This window comes from Molossus molossus, unplaced genomic scaffold (assembly GCF_014108415.1).
Source record: "Molossus molossus isolate mMolMol1 unplaced genomic scaffold, mMolMol1.p scaffold_m16_p_8, whole genome shotgun sequence".
NCBI lineage: Eukaryota > Metazoa > Chordata > Mammalia > Chiroptera > Molossidae > Molossus > Molossus molossus.
In genome coordinates, this window is record NW_023425402.1 from 100,970,395 (window position 1) to 100,990,999 (window position 20,605).

Genomic DNA, 20,605 nt, shown 5'->3' on the forward strand with positions numbered 1-20,605 from the left:
TCTCTTCAGCATACAGAGTCAACTCTTTTCTGGCTGAGAACACCGACAAACACTCTCTCTTTCAAAACAATTTTCTTGCAGGATATCATATAGGAGAAAATGTCACCAATCATAGGTGACGGTCACCACACGAGAATATACCTGCACACACACTCCCGGCCACCAATTCTTCCTTTCTTCCCTTTCTTTTCCCAACCTAGTCTCTGGAAACGGTGGTTTGCTCTTGATGTGTTCTCTTTCTCACTCTCGATCCGCTTCTAACTACCCAACTGAGCCTCAGTCCTAATGAATCCACTGGAATTGTTCTTGCTTCATCATCAGTGGCTCTTCTTTATGCAACAAACTGAATATTTCTTAGCCTTTCTCTTGTTCCATCACAGGAGCACACATGCCACTGTCCATCCTGTTTGAAAACAATTTCCTTTCATCTCCCTGGTCTGCACCCAGCTCTCTAGTCATTTGATCTTTCTTATTTGCAGTTTTCCTCCGCTCACCCTTAAAACATGGGTGTATTTATAAGCTCCCAACTCACATAGATACCCCACAGTCTCTCTCAACTCAGCATTTAAAAAACAATCCGAGAGGAGACATCAAATTAGGAAACAATTATAAAGTGTTATCCATCTTTCGCCTAAGCTATAAACTCGGGATGCATCCGCTATTTCTTCCCTCGCTCACGGCACGGCGGAGGCAAGGATGGGGTTCGACCGGCGCGTGCCCTGCCACAGCATTGGTTCCAGTCCTCGTTACAGCACCAGCTTCTCATGCCCAGGCTGCACCGGGCAGCGTGCAGGTGCCTCTGGCCTGTTCGCATGCAGCTTGGCTTATACAGTGTTTCACATTGTTTAAATTTCTCTTCGCTGAGACAGGGAGATTTCATAAGAATCCGGAGTCTGGACACGGTGTCCTCGTGGCTACCTACCGCAGGCAGTTCTAACAGAGAGGCCGCCTCTGCTACGTGCGGAGGGGCTGTCCAGGTGGCCACGGTCCCCCTGCTGTGTCTCTCAGCTACATCACCGGCTGAGTGTGGCATCAGAGCGACACTTCTGCCCGACGGAGTTTCCCTGGCTCTGAATTTGTGCGTCTCCGTTCTCCTGTCCACATCCACCCAGGGTGATCGTTCTAAAACTCGCTTATCTGTCACTTCTCATCAGATTCCCTCAACGGTTAGCTATTAGCTTCTGGAGCAAGTTCAAATTCTTTTGTGTGGCATCCAAGGGCCCTGGGGATGTGTTTCCTGCATCCTGTTCAGCTTCCTTTCTCTCCCTCCTTCTCCGCCAAAGCTGTTTTCCCAGTTCTACTGATAGTGTTTGCAGTTGCCTCAATGAGCCATTTTCCTTCCTGACTCCTTCCTACATGTGGTTCCTTCTGCCTCAGGAACTTCACATCGCTCTAGGACATGCCAACTGCCCAACCCGCACTCCTGTCTTCCAGCTAAAGGTGCGTCCTTGACCAGTACTGGACCCCAGCGGGCTTTGGGGTGTTTTCTGAGCGCTCCCCAAGCACTGGGTGTTTCCTGCAGTCCCCACCTGCCCCCACAAACCGGGAGCCCCACGCAGGAGATGCCTTTGCTTTCTGGTCCTGAGCACGTCAGGCGTCTGGCAAATAACAGGTAGACACACACATGTATTTCATGAACCATCCATGTAAAAGTACTTCTTTACATCTATTATTTTCTATCCATTTATATTCTATTACTGCCCACAAGGGGAAAAAGTTGCTTTAAATGTTGTCAATGTTTTAGCCCAGGCCACATGGCTCAGTGGGTTGGAGTGTCATCCCGTACCCCAAAAGGTTGCCAGTTCCATTCCCGGTCAGGACACACACCAAGGCTGTGCAACCAATGATGTTTCTCTCTCTCTCCCCCTTCCTCTCTCTCTAAAACCAATTAAAAGACAAACAAGCAAACAGAAACATATCTTTGGGTGAGGATTTTAAAAAATGTTGTAAATGTTTTAAATTAAATGCTCTATTATAAATAATGAAGGGCCTTGAAGGTGCTAAAATAAAACAAACTTGTTACCAAAACATCTTTTTTTTTCCTGGTTCTTTTACATGCAGTTGTGAGTATGTGTGTGTATGGCTCAGGCCTGCTAGAAAGGAAGGACAACTGTTTTATGTCAAAAGATTTGACAATATATCACCTGCTGTAGGTGAATGACTTGGACCTATTTGAGGATGATGTCAATTCAGAGATTCGATAAAATCGCTCCGTTGGCGCTTTAAGTAACTGCTAAATGAAAGCAGTGTTTGTCACTGTGAGGAATCACCCTTAGAAATACCCCTTTCGTTGCGCATGTGCTTGGTTATGAGAGTTGTTATCCAGTAGATGCTTAGTGAAATAAGTTTGGAAAACTACAGCTACCCTGTCACATCCAGTCCAAAAGGTACTTTCAACGATTAACGTCATATTTAACTTTTTTCAGGGTTTGTGAATGCAGGGGCGCTGCTTCCCACTGCAAGAAGACTGCGGGCTTCCCTGTGCTGTCAGCTCCGAGCGGGAGAGCCGGAGCCGCTCTGACTTCCCCCGGAGCCCAGCTCTGCCACTGCATTGCGGCCCTTTCCAGACGGTGCCCCCAACTCGGCCCGGGAGCCAGGCCGTGGCGTGTGTCTGCAGGGACCCAGGAGCCTGCAGCCGTTCTCGGGCTGCTGCACCCTTTCTACCCTCACGTAAGCAAAATTGGTACCACATTTCGGTTAACTGCTATTGCCAGAGACAGAACACCCCGAAAGTGGGTGCTCAGTTAGTTATATAACGGAGATCTACTTGGAGGAGCCGCAGAGCAAACCCCTCCTAGCAGCTGTGACTGTGTGAAGCAGTGTCACTCGCTGCTCCTCACAGTGCTGTGACATTCTGTAGTGCTTCGAGTCTGGAAACTGGCGCTTCGACGGACTCTAAACGTTTGCTTCAGTTTCCAGACAAAATCTGGTAAATCCAATGCATCACTGGCCACCTCGGGTTTGCTCCTGTTCCTCTGGCTTACATGACTGCAGAGGAGCAACATGTGGCCATAAATGAAGACACCCGTTTCTACAACACCACGCATAATATTTTCTATCAGCTTCCTCCGAGGACAGCTCCCTAACATAACCTAAACACGTTTTAAATTTTTTTCTTTATTGATTTGAGAAAGAGAGGAAGGGAGAGATAGAAACATCAATGAGAGAGAACATCGATTGGCTGCCTCCTGCGTGCCCCCCAATGGGGATCTGGCCCACAACTTGAGCATGTGTTCTGACTGGGAATCGAACCTGCGACCTCTTGGTGCATGGTCAGTGCTCAATCACTGAGCCGCACCGATTGGACTAAATAAACATGTTTTAAAAAGGAATTTGTAGTATCACACATATGTATGTTAGGTTAACAATGTGATGTAATGGATGGTTTCCTGTGATGGGGGAGGGGTGACAAATGAGATTCAAATAAAGCATAATCTCACTCATAATTTTGGGTTTCAATTGAGCAGGACAGTTCAAGTGATCATAATAAAAACATCTGCACCTTTTACCATTTACAGCGTACTTCCGCGTGCATCGAAAGACACTGGACAAGAAGTAGCCTCGAGACTTCTAATTTTAGAAAAGGGATATTCTTCCCACAGCGTCAGTCTCAAGGTCAGTGTTTCTTGTTCAGATTGAAGGTTTTAAGAACATTAGGCACACGTTTTTTTCTATACCCTCAAGAACTGACTGCAGCCTTACTTCTCCGATCCTAATACTATGGGACCGCAGGGAAGAACATCCTCAAAGAATGAGAAATACATGTTCTAAAATCAGCATTTGGAGAACAGTTTCCCAAATTCTCCAGAGCACCCTGAACTTCTCCATTTTTGTAGCTTTTTTAATTTCCTCTTATTACTTTTGTTACGGGTTGGCCCGAGGCCCTCTTTCTCTCTAGATCAGAAGGGCCTTGAGGGCAGAGAGCACAGCTCTCTTCTTCGCTGTACCCCTGGGACCCAGCACCAGCTTTCCTGCCAGGCAGGCACTCAGAATGTACCTGATGAATTGAAAACTGCCCTAGAGCTACAGAGACTTTTACCAAGAGAACTGTTTAATCTCACGGTTTCATCATTGCATTCTCCTTTCTGGGGGCAGGAGGGGTTTTCTTTATCATAGAAACCCTGTATTGAATGCTTCTGCTCTAAAATAAAAAAATATATATGATCGATTTGTAATATAGTTTATAGCACCTTTGCTCTGTTTTACATTTCTTCCTTGATGATATAGCTAAACCTCTTTGAACATTTATATAATTTCATAGTAACATAATGAAAATTAATTTTTAGTTGTTTGGCTAAATGAAAAAAAGATAGTATTATTCAACATGCATTAATTTTTTTTGATTGTTGTTATAAGTGCCTCTTTTATTTCTATCTAATATTTTCCATGAAAAATTTGACATATTTAATTTGATATAAGCTATTTTAATATAATGTATGCTAAAAGGCATCTCATAACAAGGTATTATTCCTATTTTATAAAAAGTTAAATTTAAGATTACTGAATGAGAAATGAGAATGAGAAAACTCAGATCTACTAGGCTTTCCAATATATAAACTGGCAGCCAGCCTTTGTATTGGAGGGCCACTAGTGAATGAAGAAAAAGTATGATATGATGAACAGAAGTTTTCCATCTTGAAAATCGGAGCTGGTCTGTGTCAAAACTATGTTCGATACATGTTACAGTAGCAACAGAAGCCTGTTATTTCACAAGGTGACATACTCGTTTCCTGTTAGGATGCAGTACTCCATTACAGACAGCTGCCGGACACTGGAGGAGCAAGGTCTTGGAACAGCCTTCTCCGGCTGTGATTTCTGCGACCCAGTTTTCGCTCATCTCACTCCAGGAGCCCCGGAGAGGGGATGATGGGTAGAGCCAGAAGTGGTCTCACATGACAGGCACAGCCTGTGCAATTGTCACACCTAACGGCGTGTCCCCAAAGTCTAGGACTCACACCCACAGTTTGGTAAGAATGAAGTCCTGCAACCATCCAGAGATCACAGCTAGGGGGATGCCAAGGGGGTGGTACCTGGTTAACAGAAGCGTCTGTATTAACCACAGGTGAAGGGGAACGACAGGCAGGTGGAGAGGAAATCTCACTGTTGGTTCCCTCCTCCCCAGACTCCTCGTTGACAGGTGACAGCAAAGTGTGACAGCGACCTGCAGTCATCTGTCACATAAAAGGTAGCCCAAAGGACATAAACATCAATTAGCCATGTAACAAAAGACCTGGTCAAGCATAGGTCAAAACAGAGACAATCATACAACAAAGGTTAGAATTACTGAGACCCATATTTACATAACAGATTTTGGGTCAGTATTTAAAAGTTTGGTTCAAGTAATCATGATGCTGGGAACCATTTGTAAAACAAACAGGGATAGGAGGTGCGTAGTACATTAAAAGTTTTGCTGTTGATTAAATATTTCTCTAGTATTTCTTTTCTTGATTGTATCTTTATAAATAATTTTTAAAATCATGAATTGTACAAATGATGAAAGAATCTGTAAAATAAAGCTTGGACTTTAGTGTACATCTCAAATTTCAAATTTTCTAAGGAGATCATTGCACCCTAAGTGATATATTGGCAGAAGAGTCCAAGTATGGTTACAGCCTGTCCGTGGCACAGCACATATGTGTGGAAAATACACAGTACTGGAAAACAGTGAGTTACCAAAATAAATCATGCATCTTAGATGCAAAGTGATGGGAGAATAATGTAGACAGAAATTAATGGAACTTCTTTATTTTAATCCAAAGTTAAACTTTGGATTTTCTATTTTCTTATTTTTCTAATCATAGCCTTCCTTCTATATTTTACTAAACATTTATACAACTAAATACACATATCTAGTCAGTCAGTGTTTTAACTTGGAAAACACAGTAACACAATTCTCTCATCCCCCAGAAAACTAGAAAACTGAAAGGATTTTTTTTTTTGAAGCTTAGAGAGCCTGTCAGTCTTCTTGCTGAGTGATAAACCAATGCAGGGCCGACCTTTGACATGTTAAGTAATTCAGCAGCCTCAAGCAAATAGCTTTATTTCAACTGTCATTGTTTACAGGGTCAAATATTGGCCTTAGCCCAAATGTAGCAGAGACCTAAGGGGCTGGCTGTTGCTAGACTCTAATCTCTAAGACCTACCACTGATCCCTAAAATAAGCCAGAGGGAGCCAGGAGCCAGGAGCCAGGGTGCAGACAGAGAAGAGTGCTCAGCACCCTGGGATCCTGGCCTTGACCCCTACTTACCATGACCACAGAGGGGTGGGCAGAGGTGGCGGGGAGGAGCTCCCGGTCCAAGTCCTCCCCCAGGGCCTCCACCTCGGTCACCGTCAGCAGCATGGTGGCGTTCTTGGCTTTCATTGTCAGCATCTTGCACTTGGAGTTCAGAGAGGCGATCTGCTCCTGGTAGCCCTTGATTTTCTGAGCCAGCTCCTGGGGAAACATTTCCCACCCCCTTGTGTCAGAGCAGCATCAAGAGGAAACAGAGCTAGTAGCGTTCATCTTCCTCCGGGGCTGGCCAATGAAATCACAGAGCTGTGCCAGGCGGCAGGAGCCGCGGCGCAGGCAGGATGTGGACTGTGCCGAGCCGGCACCGCCTGCGGCCGAGCCGACCACCGCGCTGCGCTGCGGAGAGGTGCTGCCGCCGGGCCGCCGGAGCAGGGTGCGCCGCTCCCGCCAGGGATCCGAGCCCCGGGGGATGCTGCGTGCGCAGCAGTCGGGAACTTATGTAACCTGAAGAACCTGCAACTTTCTTAAAAATGCCTAAAGAATTTGTCACTGCCAGATGGTTCATGCCATGGAAATCAGATCATGTGATGACTGAAATTACAAAAAAATGCAATGCTCAGCTTTTTACTGACTATCAGATAGAGTATTCAGCTGTGCAGACAGGGTCACTAAGGAAACTGCTTGGCAATCCTGTGTCCCTGGGAGCTGTTTTTGTAGATAAGCTGAATATTACGTATGAGAGCCTAATTTTAAAAAATTAATTAATTTTTGTTACAGATGTTTCTCTTCCCCCCCCCAGACACTCTCCTCCCGATCCCTAATGTTTTAATGCAGATTGCTCCCCAGATAAAATTTTGTACATTCATCAAAATTTCTTTCATGCATTCCACCAGGACCCAAATGTTTCTGATGCTTCAAACTAGAGCTTTGAACTTCTTCAGTTTAAATGTCATGACTTTTAAGTGCATTTCTTGTTGAAAAAACTATCTTGAGAGACAGAGGGTTTTAAAACTTTTACCAAGAACTTACTGAAAATATATTCTTAACAGCATATAGCTTTTAAAAATTGTAAAATATTAAAATTCTAAAATAATAAATTAAAATGGTAATTCTAAAATAGTAAATTTATACTTCCTTACTGAAAAGATGTATACATCTTTTAAAACATAAAGTTGCATATTCTAAAGTCTTATTCCTATATGTATAGCACCATTACTTTTCCTATTCTTTTTATTTGGTCCTTTGTCTAAAAGTTGTCATTTAGTATTTGTACAGAACACAGTTTGTGACAAAGATATTAAATGGCAATGTCTTTAAAATGACTGTGTATATACAAATATGTCAACATACACTATCATTTTAAAGTCATTGACATTCCAACTAGAGCTTTGAACTTGAAGTTCTGGCCTCCACTTCAAACGACTTTGATTTACTAGCTTTATGAGAATCTGCATTATGTAGTTATCCCGTGAGAGAGACTGGAAAATTAACTCTCTAGAACGTTCTTCTATAAGCTAAACCTGCCTGTCTCCCGTTAACTTTGTGGGCAGGTGGTCAAGTCTGCTCGATTCAGATGGAGCACTGGTGGGGTAGTGTGTTTCCCATTCTCGGAAAGCATCTGCATTTTTAATTTTCACTGGGTGTTTCTTAAAGTGAGTGTAATGGGTGAGCATCACAGCGGGGCTTTTAGGTACAGAGGCTTCTCTGAGGAAGGCTGTCTTCTGTGGGCCATCCCCTGTCCTCAGGGCAGGCCTCCTAAGTCCGGTGGACAGCAAGAGGTCTGAGTGTTCACTCCTATGATTTGAAAGTGGCAGGATAATCTTCTTAAATTAAATGCAACCGTTGAAAAACCTCAGAAAAAAATAGGAATTCCTTAGAAACGAATCAAGGATCAGTTATGCTACGAGTTAAAGTTATCCATTAGGAAATTAGACGCATGTCAAGATTGCAATGCTATTAAAAGCAGACTGAAAATACAGGAAGAAGCATTCTTCCAAACGTGTCATTATAAATCAGCCTTTATCCTCCCAGCACTTTCCTTCCTGTGTTTGTTTCATACATACAATGAGCCTCACCCAAGACTATGTCATTATTGATGAGAAGATATATTCTAAGTCATATGAAAAAACTAACACATGTCTACACTGATGTTTAAAACTGAGGGGGTAAATGTGGCAAAATGAACAGATCACTGAGCACGAGCCAGAAAGACAAGCTGCAACTGACTGTGCTGAGGGCTGGCTCTGTGACCTTGGACAAGTCATTTGCTTTCTGGGACTTCGTTCTTTTCTTTTGTGCAATGAGGCAGCCCAAAATAGTTTCTGCTGCAGTAAAAATTAATTTGGAGCCAAAATATACTAGATTAGAATCTGTTTTCCTTGAGTAACTAGATTTGAGAGCTCAGGAGGTCATCTTAAAAAGAAGTCAGTTTTTCTTTTTTATCAGTAATAAAAAGAAATCCTTACCTCACAGGGTTGTTATAAAAGGTAATGTAAAAACTTTGGAAACTGTTTTAAAAAACAGAAAAGTTAATCCAGAGAAGTACTAAAAAAGTACTTTCTGCACTATGGTAAAACAGTTGTTACAACAAAATTCTGGGTCTTAGAAAATGGGATTAAAACTATTTTCAAAATAAATTTATAATATATAGTCTAATGTATGAGTTGTATAAACAGTGGTTCAGATACTTGCATAACATTTTCATTTAACCAATAACATTTGAGAAACAAAGAGTTAACACAGATGATATCTACTGTGTAGGAGTAAATGAAGGTGGGGTATTTCTTTACAGTATTTTATAAATAATACATAAATGTAAGTGATTTATGCATTGGATGTGTCAAGAAATTAAAGAATTGCATTTGGCCCTGGCTGCTTTGGCTCAGCCGTTAGAGCATCGGCCTGTGGACCACAGAGTCCTGGGTTCGGTTCCCACTAAGGGCATGTACCTCCCTTGCAGTTTGTCCCGGGCCCTGGTTGGGGTGGTCTGGGTGCCAACTACTCACACACGGTGTCTCTCTCACATTGATGTCTCTCTCTCTCTATTCCTCCCTCTCTCCCTTCTGCTCTGTCTGAAGATAAATGCAAAAATGTCCTCGGGTGAGGATAAAAAAAAGAATTGCATTTGGAGAGGGAGATGGTGAGATATTCCACCCATAAAAGGCAACAGATGAATCTGCTGATACCCCCTCACTATGATGTTTGGTTTGTGAAAAATAGTTTTTCTCTTATGACAACAGAGTTAAAATAGGCCATGTGGAAAGGGAAACAAAATATCCATCTTTGGCACAGAAAATGAGACATCGCCCCACCCCCAGACAGTTACCAAGGTGTCCATGTCCTAAGGCCATAATGATGCCGAAGGAACAGAAACACTCTGGAAATGGGAAAATGCAACAGGTACAATCTGGAAGGCAACAAAACACAGACTATGGACCATTCTCTGATTTTGGTGAAAGGAGCTGAAATGACCAACATTTGAAAGAACAAATGATTAAAAAACAAACAAACAAACATAAAATATCCCTTCTTTTTAAAGGAGATGATCAAAGCAGCAAGACTTTGAGCATTGCTGTTTCTTGCAGGCTTTAAGAATAGGGCTCAGCCTGTGTCTTGGTACATTGACTGTGAGCATTCAGGTGTAGGAGACAGTCTCGGGGTCCCGTGGAGCTATGTCATAACATGCAAAAAAGTTTGGGACTCAAGGGGAGACTCATGCTACTAAGGCTTGGACGGGATCAGCAAAAATAGCCACCAAAATGCAAAGACAGCCAAAAAGACTACTCAGAACTGAACACATCATGTGCAGGATGGAGAGAACCTTTCTCTTTCATTCACTAGAAAACAGTCACAAATGCTGATCAAGCCAGTGTCCTGCCTGTGTTCCTGGCTCACCTCGTGCCGAGAAATCTGGGCTTGCAGCTCCTGGATGTTACTGGTGGCCACAGGCTTATCTTCAATCTCCCTGTGAGCTCCTTCGATCAGCTCCTGGAGGTGTTGCATTTCTTGTTCATATTGTTCATATTGCATCACGGCTTCCTTCGGGGGGGGGGGGGAAAGACCTTTTAATTATCTTTCTATATCAATAACAGCGTAAGGAATTCTGTGCTGCTGTTAGCCAAATTCCTGTTCACCTGTGTGTCTAGGGAATAAAAAAATGATGGGCAAAAATCCCTAGAGGATTCAAATCTGCAACTTGACTCAGATATTTCAGAACTTTCTCTTTATTTTCTTTTTTTTGAGAAACTTTGGCTGCTTCCTGCACAATCCCTACTGGGGATCGAGCCCGCAACCAGGGCAGGTGCCCTGACCGGGAATCGAACCGGGACCTCTCAGTCCCTGGGACGACACTCGATCCACTGAGCCACAGTGGCCAGGCCAGGGCCTTCTCTTTAAAACATGTACCAGGATTATTTATGAACTCAAAGCAGCTAAGTGGCTACTCTGCCTTCCCCTGTTGCCCTGAAGATGGCCAAGTCAGGTCAGAACATGGTAGGAAATGGTATGAAAAACAGGGTGACTTTCCCAGCTAAGAAATACCGAATATATTTGTACGGCACTTGGCATCTGCTGGAGTAGAGGGTAAAAAAATTAATTAAGTGTGACTTCTATCCCCAGGAATTTACTGTCTAACAAATTACAAGATAATACAAGGAGCAAGGATAATGGACCAAAGAGGCCGTTAGCAATGTAATGAGAGGATGTGGACGTAATGTTTGGATAAAAATGGTGTATGATGAGTTGAAATGTGATAGGAGGTAAATAGTGTCATATCTTCCTGGTAAATGATTTTTCTCTAATTAAAGAAACTAAGAGTTATACTTGGCTATACTTCTCAGGCACAAAAAATGCATGTGCTGTGTCAATAAGCTGAAATGTGAAAACAATTTCTATAATATATGCCAGCAGTAAAGTCCTATTACAAGGTCCTAGACGACTCTCAGATGAATAATGAGGTAAAAATGTGGATGAATATAAAATGCACCTTAATAAGTTGTTATAAAAATATCACTAAAAGATGGTTTTCACCAGCAGATATTTTTATAGAGCTTTCCCCAGGCTTTTGTGGGCGATCCAAATGATAGCACGTCATCTCCTAACTTTATATAACCACAACAAGCTGCCACATTTAACACCCCGGCTGTGTTTTGATGGCTGAGCCCACGCAAGGCTCAGAGCAGGAGGACCGCCGCTCACGTACCTGCAGGACGTTGCACTGCTGGATGGCCATGTGCTGCAGCCGGCTGGCCTCCTCCTGCAGCTGGAGGGCCGCGTGGCAGAGCGGCAGGCTGGTGACCACGTCCTCAGGGATGCGGAGCGCGCTCTGGCTGGTCTGCACGGCCTGGACCTTCGGCTTCAGCGACTCCACCTCGCACAGCAGGTGCTGGAAGTGCGAGGGAACCGTTCACAGAGTTTACATCCCAGAGTGTCTTTCATGAGCAAGAGACACAACTCACAGCTTGCTTACAAATTATACACATTCCCCAAGCAATTTTACAAAAAAATAATGCACGGAGCACCGAGGCTATCGCTGAGTTTAGAAATCAGTTTTTCTCACGCTCCCCTCTTTAAAATCTAGGTCGCCACTCATTTGCCCTGAATGAGTCTTGCTCACCTGCCGATGGGACAGTTGCTCTTTGAGACTGAGGCGCCCAATTTCTGGAGAAGTCAGGGTCGTCTGGGCTTGCTCCAAAGCAACTTGTAGGTTTTTTAGTTCTGCTTCAAATTTTTTCATATCCTGTAGGGTAAAAGCAGTGTGAATGTCTGCATCTAAGCACTCGAAGTCCAAACTTGTAGAATAACATCACGGCCAAGAAGGCACGTCAGAGGTAAGCACTGTTTGTCCACTATAAAACCGCCATTGTTTTTTAATGGACTTCTCAATTTAAATTATTATTATTATTATTATTATTATTTACCTTGGCAGCATCTTGGAGATTCTGCACACGGATTTTGATCATCTGCCGCAACTCCTCGGTCTCCCGCCCCAGTTCGACCACTTGCTGAGACATTTTTTCTGTGCGGTACACGCTGGCGAGATGCTGTAACTTCTCAGCCATTGTGTCCAGATAGCTGTGAAGTTCTTCAGAGTCTTCTAGCATGGTCTGGAATGAAGTGTCGATATTCACGACAGTGATAGGTAGGCAGAGGTTCGGGTAGTCAACATGGGGTGGTGTAAAGACCATCAGATTGGGAAGGGACTGAAGAAATGCACACTTCCCACACACACTGCGTGGGTAGGTGCTGTGTGCCCTCTGGTGTTCAATCTGCACACCCCTGTGCTCACTCCCCACCTCCTGTTCCCATTTCACAGAAAAAGAAATCAAAGTTCAGAAACTGTGAACAAGTCGCCGAGGCCACACGTTGTGAAGTGTGGGACCAGAAGGCTCAGGCTCTGTCTACCACCGCAAGCTGCTCCCTGAGTGTTCCAGCCCCTTTCCAGCAGGGCAGGGCTCCTCACACAGGGCAGCTGCATCAGGGCTGGGCCCCTGGCTCTTCTCACACACTGGGAACTAGAGAGGATTCCGCCCGGCTGGTGCGGCTCAGTGGCTGCAGGCTCCTCCCACGGACTGAGAGGTCCTGGTTCGATTCCCCGTCAGGGCACAGGCCTGGGTTTCAGACTCGATCCCCAGTAGGGGGCGCGCAGGAGGCAGCTGATCGATGTTTCTCTCTCACATCGATGTTTCTATCTCTCTCACCCTCTCTCTCTAAAAAATCAATAAAAACATGTTAAAAGAAAGAGGTGCGTTCCAGCTCTCATATTCTATACCTAAGATCTAAGTGCAGATCAGTCTAAGAAATGAATACAAGACAAGAGAATTGTGAACAAACTAAAAACCTCAGATCACTTGCTCTCAGTGAGACAAGGGGTAGGCGCAACTCAGGATCCCAAGAGGAATAAAACACGCCCTGGTCCTGTCACTCTGGACAGTATCATCTACTGGGACTGGGACTGATACAAATACAAATGGGTTAATGACCACGTAATTAACATGCACTACCTAACACAGTGAAAGAGAAGAGAGGGTTAAGGAGGGCGGAAATGAGATAAACTTGAAGGAAGTGGGAGAAGGCTTCCTGCCAGAGCCACATTCTGAGCTGAGTCAGAGGGATGTGTGTATTCCCACAGCTGGGGAGGGAGAGGACCTGCATTTCACCCTGAGGGAGCAGCAGGAGCAAAGGCACTGAGGTGAGCGAGCACCGAAAGGGCAGGTCCTGGGGTGAGGGACGTAGTATGAAGAGGAGTGGGAGGTGGGACATTATTCTTAGGCAATAGATCCTGATTTTTTTAAAATACATTTTTCTTGTAATAAACATACACGGGGCAAAAGCAGGTTTACAGTTGTAATACAAATAAACAATACAATCATTAGTAAATAATAATGTAAGAATAAACTCTGTGTTCCACATACTCGTAACTGTAAACCTGCTTTTGCCAACCCCTGTGTGTGTGTGTATATATATATATATATATATATATATATATATGTTAAAATATTACATAATCCCATACCTGAGAGGTGACTTTAAGTAAGCTATAACTGCTATTATGTGTGGGTATATTTCTAGGTAATTGAGATTATAACTCACCTACAATTTTCCATCTTTCTTTTACACCTGATACTGGAAACATGCATTTTCTTTCTGTGCCGTTTTTGGATAAAGTCAGGGGGCTTTAATTGCTAGGGCAGGCACAGGAGAACTCTCTGGAACAGTGTGTACAGGCCAAGTCCTCCTGAGCATCTGCATGAGGTAGCCACCAACACCGGATATCTGTCCATCTGCACTCAACCCACCAAACTGCCCAAGTCAAAACAACCTGGGAATCATCCTCGGCTCCTCCCCCTTTGCCCCCACATCCACAGGCTTCAGGAATTCTAGCCCAGTAACACCCTAGCTTCTGCCTGCGCTCAGCCTCCGGAGACAGGCCCGTCATTTCTCCTGGGGCCCTACAATCGCCTGGGTGGCCTTCACCCCCCTGTTTTCCACAGGCTGCTAAGCCATCTTTCTTCAGTGACAAGTCTGTGTTGTCACTGGCCTGCAGAGTATCTGTGAAAGGCTTCAGAGGGCGTTGAGGATAGAGTCCAAGTGTTTGCCTGGCTTCCATGGACCGTCTTTTCCTTCGCTCTCTATTCTTACCTCGGAGGCCTCCTTTCTCCGCCCTCCTCCCCGGACTGCACCTTTCATTGCCCCAAACAGAGCTCCCTCACGCTGACAGTGACAGGCGGAGGCTGTCTGTCTTGCAGGACTCAGCCCAGAATCACCTTTCCTGAGACCCTGGGGGTCTGGTGAAGCCCCTGCTGGGGGCCCTTCAGCCCCTCGATCCCTCAGCACCGCACGCCACCCTGGACCGCAGTTGTCTAGGTCTGTCCCTCCATCTCCTTCCTCCCTCTAATTATGGACTCCCTGACGCAGAGACAGGAAATACTGTGTGCACTCCAAAAGCCTACCGAAATCCCTAGCTTCGGAAAATACCTTATACATGTTTGTTGAATACATAAATGAGTACAGGAGTTATTTGAAAGAAAAGGCCTTTAGGGTCATTTCAAAGACTGTAATTTATTCCATTATATCCAAAAATTTACTCAAAAAAATGAGTGGACATTGAAAATTCCTTTAAAATTTCACTGTAGTGACTAATATTTATATCTATGTTTTAGATTACAGAGTAGAAATATTATTTATATATGTATGTTTTTATTGATTTTTTTTATTGAGAGTGGAAAGGAGAGAGATTGAAACATCTATGTGAGAAACATCAATCGGTTGCCTCCTGCACACCCCCACCAGGGATCAAGCCCACAACCCAGGCATGTGCCCTGACCGGGAATCGAACCAGGACCTCTCAGTCCATGGGACAACACGCAACCCACTGAGCCACACCGGCCAGGTCCGAGTTGGAACATTTTGATGGTCATGATCCATTTTGCCAATGGTTTTTCAGAGACTTAACCAAGTTCCCAGGAGAGTTGGAGAGCTCTCGCTTCCTTAAACAGGAATTTTAGAGAATAGTGTTAACTTAATAGTTAAAATGCTCTCTCTCGCTCTTAAATTTGTATTTCTAGATTTCTAATGAGGCTGAATTTTTTTTTCCATTGTTTACAACCAGTTGTGACTTAAGTCTTGTCTGTTAATATATAAGCATGCCCTCAAGTAGAAGACTGGAATTGTTTAAGGATGATTTCTCGAGAGGAGTGTGGGAGATGGATGAGAAAGAAAGAGTGTGGATACAGGGAAACCAATTAGAAGCCTGGTAAGGAAGTCCAAGGAGAGATGGGGCTTCATTCTAGAACTGTCAACTGGAGTGGGAAAGAGGATGGATCTAAAAGACATGAGCAGCCCTGGCCGGTTTGGCTCAGCGGTGGGAGCATCGGTCTGTGGACCAGAGAGTCCCAGGTTCAGTTCCTGCTAGGGGCACGTACCAAAAAATAAAACTAAATAAATAAAAGACATGAGTACACAGAAACCAGAATAAAAGAAAGAGAAAATATAAAATACTTGAGGATACCCATGTGATTTCAAAAGCATTCTGTATTTTAGTGCAAGACAACTGGGCTATCTTTACCTAACACAAACCTCAGTTATAAAAGAATAACATAATTTCCTGGATGACGTGACCCGGAGAAAACTTCAGAGGAAATGAAGTAAGGCGGCCACCTCGTGCTATTGACTCACTGCTGGCTCCCAGCTGACCCTACTTCCCATGGAGGCCCAGCGCCCAGGCCCTGCACGGGCTGAGGGGGCGCAGGTGTGAGAGCCGAACACCCCCATGTCACAGTGTCTGCACACGAGTTACCCCGTTTGATCCTCATGATGATTCTGCAATATAAATCAGTTACGCCTCCATCTTATTGATGGGAAGACTGAATTCAGAGACGGAAAGTAGTTTCCTCCGAATCACACCAACCTAATCAGCAGAGTTGGTTTTCTCGTCAGTCGGACTCTAGCCTGCATATTCTTTCTAAACGTCTCTACATCTCTTCATCGGGAAGAACTTTCTACCACATCCCTGCATATAATTGTTTCTAAGAAGCTGCAAAAAAGGGAAGTGATTATCTTCGGTCTTGGGGAAAGGAAAGTCTAGGGGAGATAGAAGACATCCATTTATTTATACAATCTTAGAAAATCTCATGCATAGCTCCTTTCTTTCAAAACACTGGACACGTTGTAGGAATACCTTAGCTTTCTTTCTTTTTTTTATCTGCATCTAATATAATTCAACATTTAGGCCCTCTACATTTTGTCAGTCTAGCCAATTAAATGAAATTGCTCTCTCAGTTACTCTTTGAAAGCTATTTTTTCCAGTTACCTGATGTGAAATGTATTGTTCCTGAAGTTGTTTTGCAGAATTCCACACAATCTTTCCATGCACCAAGACTTTGGCTTTTTCAATCCACTTCAAAGTTAATTCAAGCATTTTGTTGTATTCTTCTAAATGTGATGTTGCCTAAAAAAAATCATTAACATTCAGATAAAAAATGTAACCTCTACTTCTGGAGCTAGAAGTCAGCCTTCTGCCTCTTTTTGGATACAATAGTCCTAAGGGTTGAGAATGATAATATCTGAGATATTTAAAGTGTCAACGTAAGAAACTTCCAAACCTATAGAGAATTTTATTAGTTTATTTGAGCTAAACTGAAGACACATGCCAGGAGCAAGATCTCAAATGCTCTAAGAATAACAGTTTTGCAGCGTCTCTTAAAAATTAAGGAAAAGCCTGGCCGGTGTGGCTCAGTGGACTGAGCATCGTCCCATGGACCATGAGGTCCTGGTTTGATTCCCAGTCAGGGCACATGCCTGGGTTTCAGGCTCGATCCTCAGTAGGGGGCACACAGGAGGCAGCTGATGCATGTTTCTCTCTCACATTGATGCGTCTCTCTCTCTCCTTTCCTCTCTCTCTAAAAAATCAATAAAAACATATTTTAAAAATTTAAATAAAAATTAAGGAAGGCACATAAAGAAAATTGAAGAAAGCAAGGCGGTGACTGGATTACAGGGTAGTTAATATTATATGCTCTCTTGAGAATGGTTATGGTTTATTTTAGAGGTGTTTATTCTAGATGCACAAGATCAATGGACCGGACTGGCTTAAAACCTTTAACTAAAGAAGTTTTAAGCCTGGGGCATGATTATCCACCATGACCTGCCCAGTTAGGAATTTATGACCAGCACCCTGTGAAGTTATTATCTATTTAACCCCTATGCCCTTTTTTTAATCTATAAAAGGTATCATGAAAAATCATGTCCTTGTCAAAAATATTTCAAGGACTTCCTGGAGACGTTAGGATAAAGTCCAAGTTTTCAATATGCTTGAATAATCTGTCTTTTAAAAAACTTCTTTGTTATCATCTCATTCATCTGTCTGGTTCCCCCTTTGTGCCTTCCCCCTTGCATATTCCACCCTCACCGATAAGGATTGGTCGGTGGGGATATGGCGTGCCAGGATTCAATACTATAATTCACTAGCTGCCAAATCCTGATTTAACTTGTCTCCTGTTACAGAAGACATATACGATCAATTAGTAAAAGTTGAATCTAGCCCTGGTCAGTTTGGCTCAGCGGTTAGAGCGTCGGCCTGCAGACTGGAGAGTCCTGGGTTTGGTTCCCGCTAAGGGCATGGACCTTGATTGCAGTTTGTCCCTGGCCCTGGTTGGGGTTGTGTGGGTGGCAACCACTCAGTGTGTCTCTCTCACATCGATGTTTCTCTCTCTCTCTTTCTCTCTCCTCTCTCCCACTCTATCTGAAGATAAATGTAAAAATGTCCTCGAGTGAGAATAAAAAAAAAAATTAAATCTATACTCAACAATTATTAGGGATGTGTGACTTGAACCTGTTAAGTAAATGATAAGTATTATATATTATCTATATATCTATATATCTATATATATATCTTACTTTAAGATACTTGAATTCACACAAACTGATTTGTAAAATATGTTCATGGATAAGTATTCATTTTACAAAATATTTTCCAGTTTACAAAATATTCACCCCCAAAGTACATTTGCATGATCACCTTAGTCAATAAATTAAAGATATAGTTTGATACAAAATAATGTCAGGTTTAGGTATTTCAAATTAGAAACACAGTGTGGTATGAAATAAGCTACTCTTTTTTTTTATCCTCACCCGAGGACATTTTTCCATTTTTTGTTCAGGTAGCGTGGGAGGGAGAGAGAGGAACAGAGAGAGAGAGAGAAACATCGATGCGAAAGGAACACATTGAGTGGCTGCCACCCGCACAACCAACCAGGGCCGGGGACAAACTGCAACCGAGGTACATGCCCTTAGCGGGAACCAAACCCGCGTCTCTCAGGACCACAGGCCGACGCTCCAACCGCTGAACCAAACCGGCCAGGGCAAGCTACTCTTAAATTACTCTCATCTTTGTCAATATCATCTTTTTATTTATTTTCAAAAGGGTAAAACAGAACATAGAGTTTCTGCCCTTGAGAATCTGATCGCTGGCCTGGGACCGTACCTGACTGAGCTTGGCGAAGCGACTCTCGGCCTGTCTAACGGTCTGCTGGTGCAGTTCAGCCAGCTTCCCCGTCTTCTTGGCCAGCGGCTTACCCAGGTGGCCGCTCTGTTCTGAGAACTTTTGCACTGCTTCCTCCAGACCCATTAACTTCGAATGACAGGCCTCCAGCTCCTCTCCTAGCACCTAGATGGTCATCGAAACAAAAGGACATTCGACTACAGACAATAAAATTTTCCAGATTTTTCAAGATCAGAAGGATGCTATTACATGATTTTTTGTGTAAGAGAAATACTATCGGGAATAACTCTACCACGATCAGGTCACTTCTGTTTCTTCGGTTGGAAGGATGAGCTGGATGTTTTGTAACTCTGGTGTTCATTTCCAACAGGCTGAGAGTGCTAACATTTTCCTTTTGCCCCACCCAAAAAGGATTAGTCACTTAGCTCATCAGCCAAGTGAGGACTCAGATTTAGCTGCCAAGAACACTTTTCATTTTGGGATTTACATATTGTATTCCTAACACATTATTTAGTTTTCTGACACTTTTCCCAATTCCCCACACATGTATGTCTATTTATTAATAAAGTTCAATTGCGATGATAAATTATATCATGCAAATAGATCTATACTATCATACTTATCACATTTCTTTATTGCTTCTCTTTACTCTCTGGTTTTAATGAAGCTTGCTGATCAAGAAAACTTCTTTATATTCCCAAAATGAACTAACTCCCCAAAATATTGAATGTACTCAGTAGCACCCCTGATGTTTCCAGTTCTCTTTTCTTACCTTCTGGTCAGTTTGGGCTTGAACTAAGTTATCTGTTTTTGCTCTCAGCTTAGTGAGAATAGCGGTGAGATCTTTGGTTATCTTCTGAATTTGCCGGCTGAATTCCTGGCTCATGGCCTTGCTCTGTTCAACTTGTTTTACTTTGTCCTGGATCTAAATCAGTGAGAACGGCAAAACCAACCGTGGTTAAAATTGGGTCAGAGATACTGAAAACCTCCATGGGGAGATGCCGGCGGGGGATGTCGGTGGTTAGTGCTGCTTTGGCACCGATGAGCTTTGTGGAGCCGGCCGCATGCGGTGGTAACTGACATGGTTTCCATGCAGCCTTGCTCGCCGGCTCTACGCACGCTCTGCATGTCTTCCTGCGGCGCTGCGAGAGGAGGGACAAGCAGTGCGTGGACGGGGTTCGCTCAGCAAACATTCTCAGTGCTCATCGGTGGCAGAGCAGACGGCTGAGTCTGGGCCTGCACTTCCGAGCACTGTGGCCTTGAGCACACAGGCCCCTCTGAGCCTGTTTCTTACACTATGCGAAACTCACAAAAGTGGTTCCGAGAACCTTTTCGTCAGTAGCTGTCAATGGTCTGGGAACTCCTTTTCTAACTTTGCAGTTATAGCCCTACGGTGTGACAGAAACATGAAGCACATCCAGTGGAAGGAAAGTAAAACAAATAAAAAACAGTTAATATTTACAAATCTTTAATGGCCTTGGTTTGGTTTCAAAATAAACAGTCATACTTTTGCTTATAAAAAAAGTGCTGAAGAAAAGATGGTAAAGAAATGTTCTCTCTGTATAAATGAAAGGTGGAAATACATCTAGAAGAGCCTCTGGGTAGTCAGTAAATATTTGTTGAACATATGTGTGTATATGTGTGTATGTGTATGTATATACACACACATACACACACATATATATATACATACACATATATTTATATATTTATATTTATTGTTCAAGTCTTTTTTTGGGAAAAGAGTAAGGAAGTAAATAAGTTTGTTTAATTATGTAACATTATTGTTCATATCTATGATCATCAGATGTGTTTTTGCCTATGAATAAGATCTCCAATTTAACAGTATTGTTTTATGCTGAGCTGTTTTTTAACT

At 43.3% G+C, this 20,605-nt stretch overlaps 1 protein-coding gene across 2 annotated transcripts in view; it reads right to left on the reverse strand.

The window, feature by feature from the left end:
* SYNE1 (spectrin repeat containing nuclear envelope protein 1) overlaps positions 1-20,605 on the reverse strand; it is a 409,429-nt gene that overhangs the window by 142,303 nt on the left and 246,521 nt on the right. The window contains exons 1-9 of one of the 2 annotated variants that reach the window (XM_036249356.1): positions 19,502-19,870; positions 18,712-18,894; positions 16,540-16,677; positions 12,149-12,334; positions 11,845-11,967; positions 11,431-11,613; positions 10,125-10,268; positions 6,249-6,434; positions 5,031-5,171 (exon numbers count right to left, since the gene is read on the reverse strand). In XM_036249356.1, coding sequence (XP_036105249.1) covers positions 5,031-5,171; positions 6,249-6,434; positions 10,125-10,268; positions 11,431-11,613; positions 11,845-11,967; positions 12,149-12,334; positions 16,540-16,677; positions 18,712-18,894; positions 19,502-19,615 — 1,398 coding nt within the window. In that variant the 5' untranslated portion in view covers positions 19,616-19,870. Of the gene's footprint in view, positions 1-5,030; positions 5,172-6,248; positions 6,435-10,124; positions 10,269-11,430; positions 11,614-11,844; positions 11,968-12,148; positions 12,335-16,539; positions 16,678-18,711; positions 18,895-19,501; positions 19,871-20,605 lie in introns of those variants that run through there. The other variant, XM_036249358.1, reaches the window with a different exon arrangement.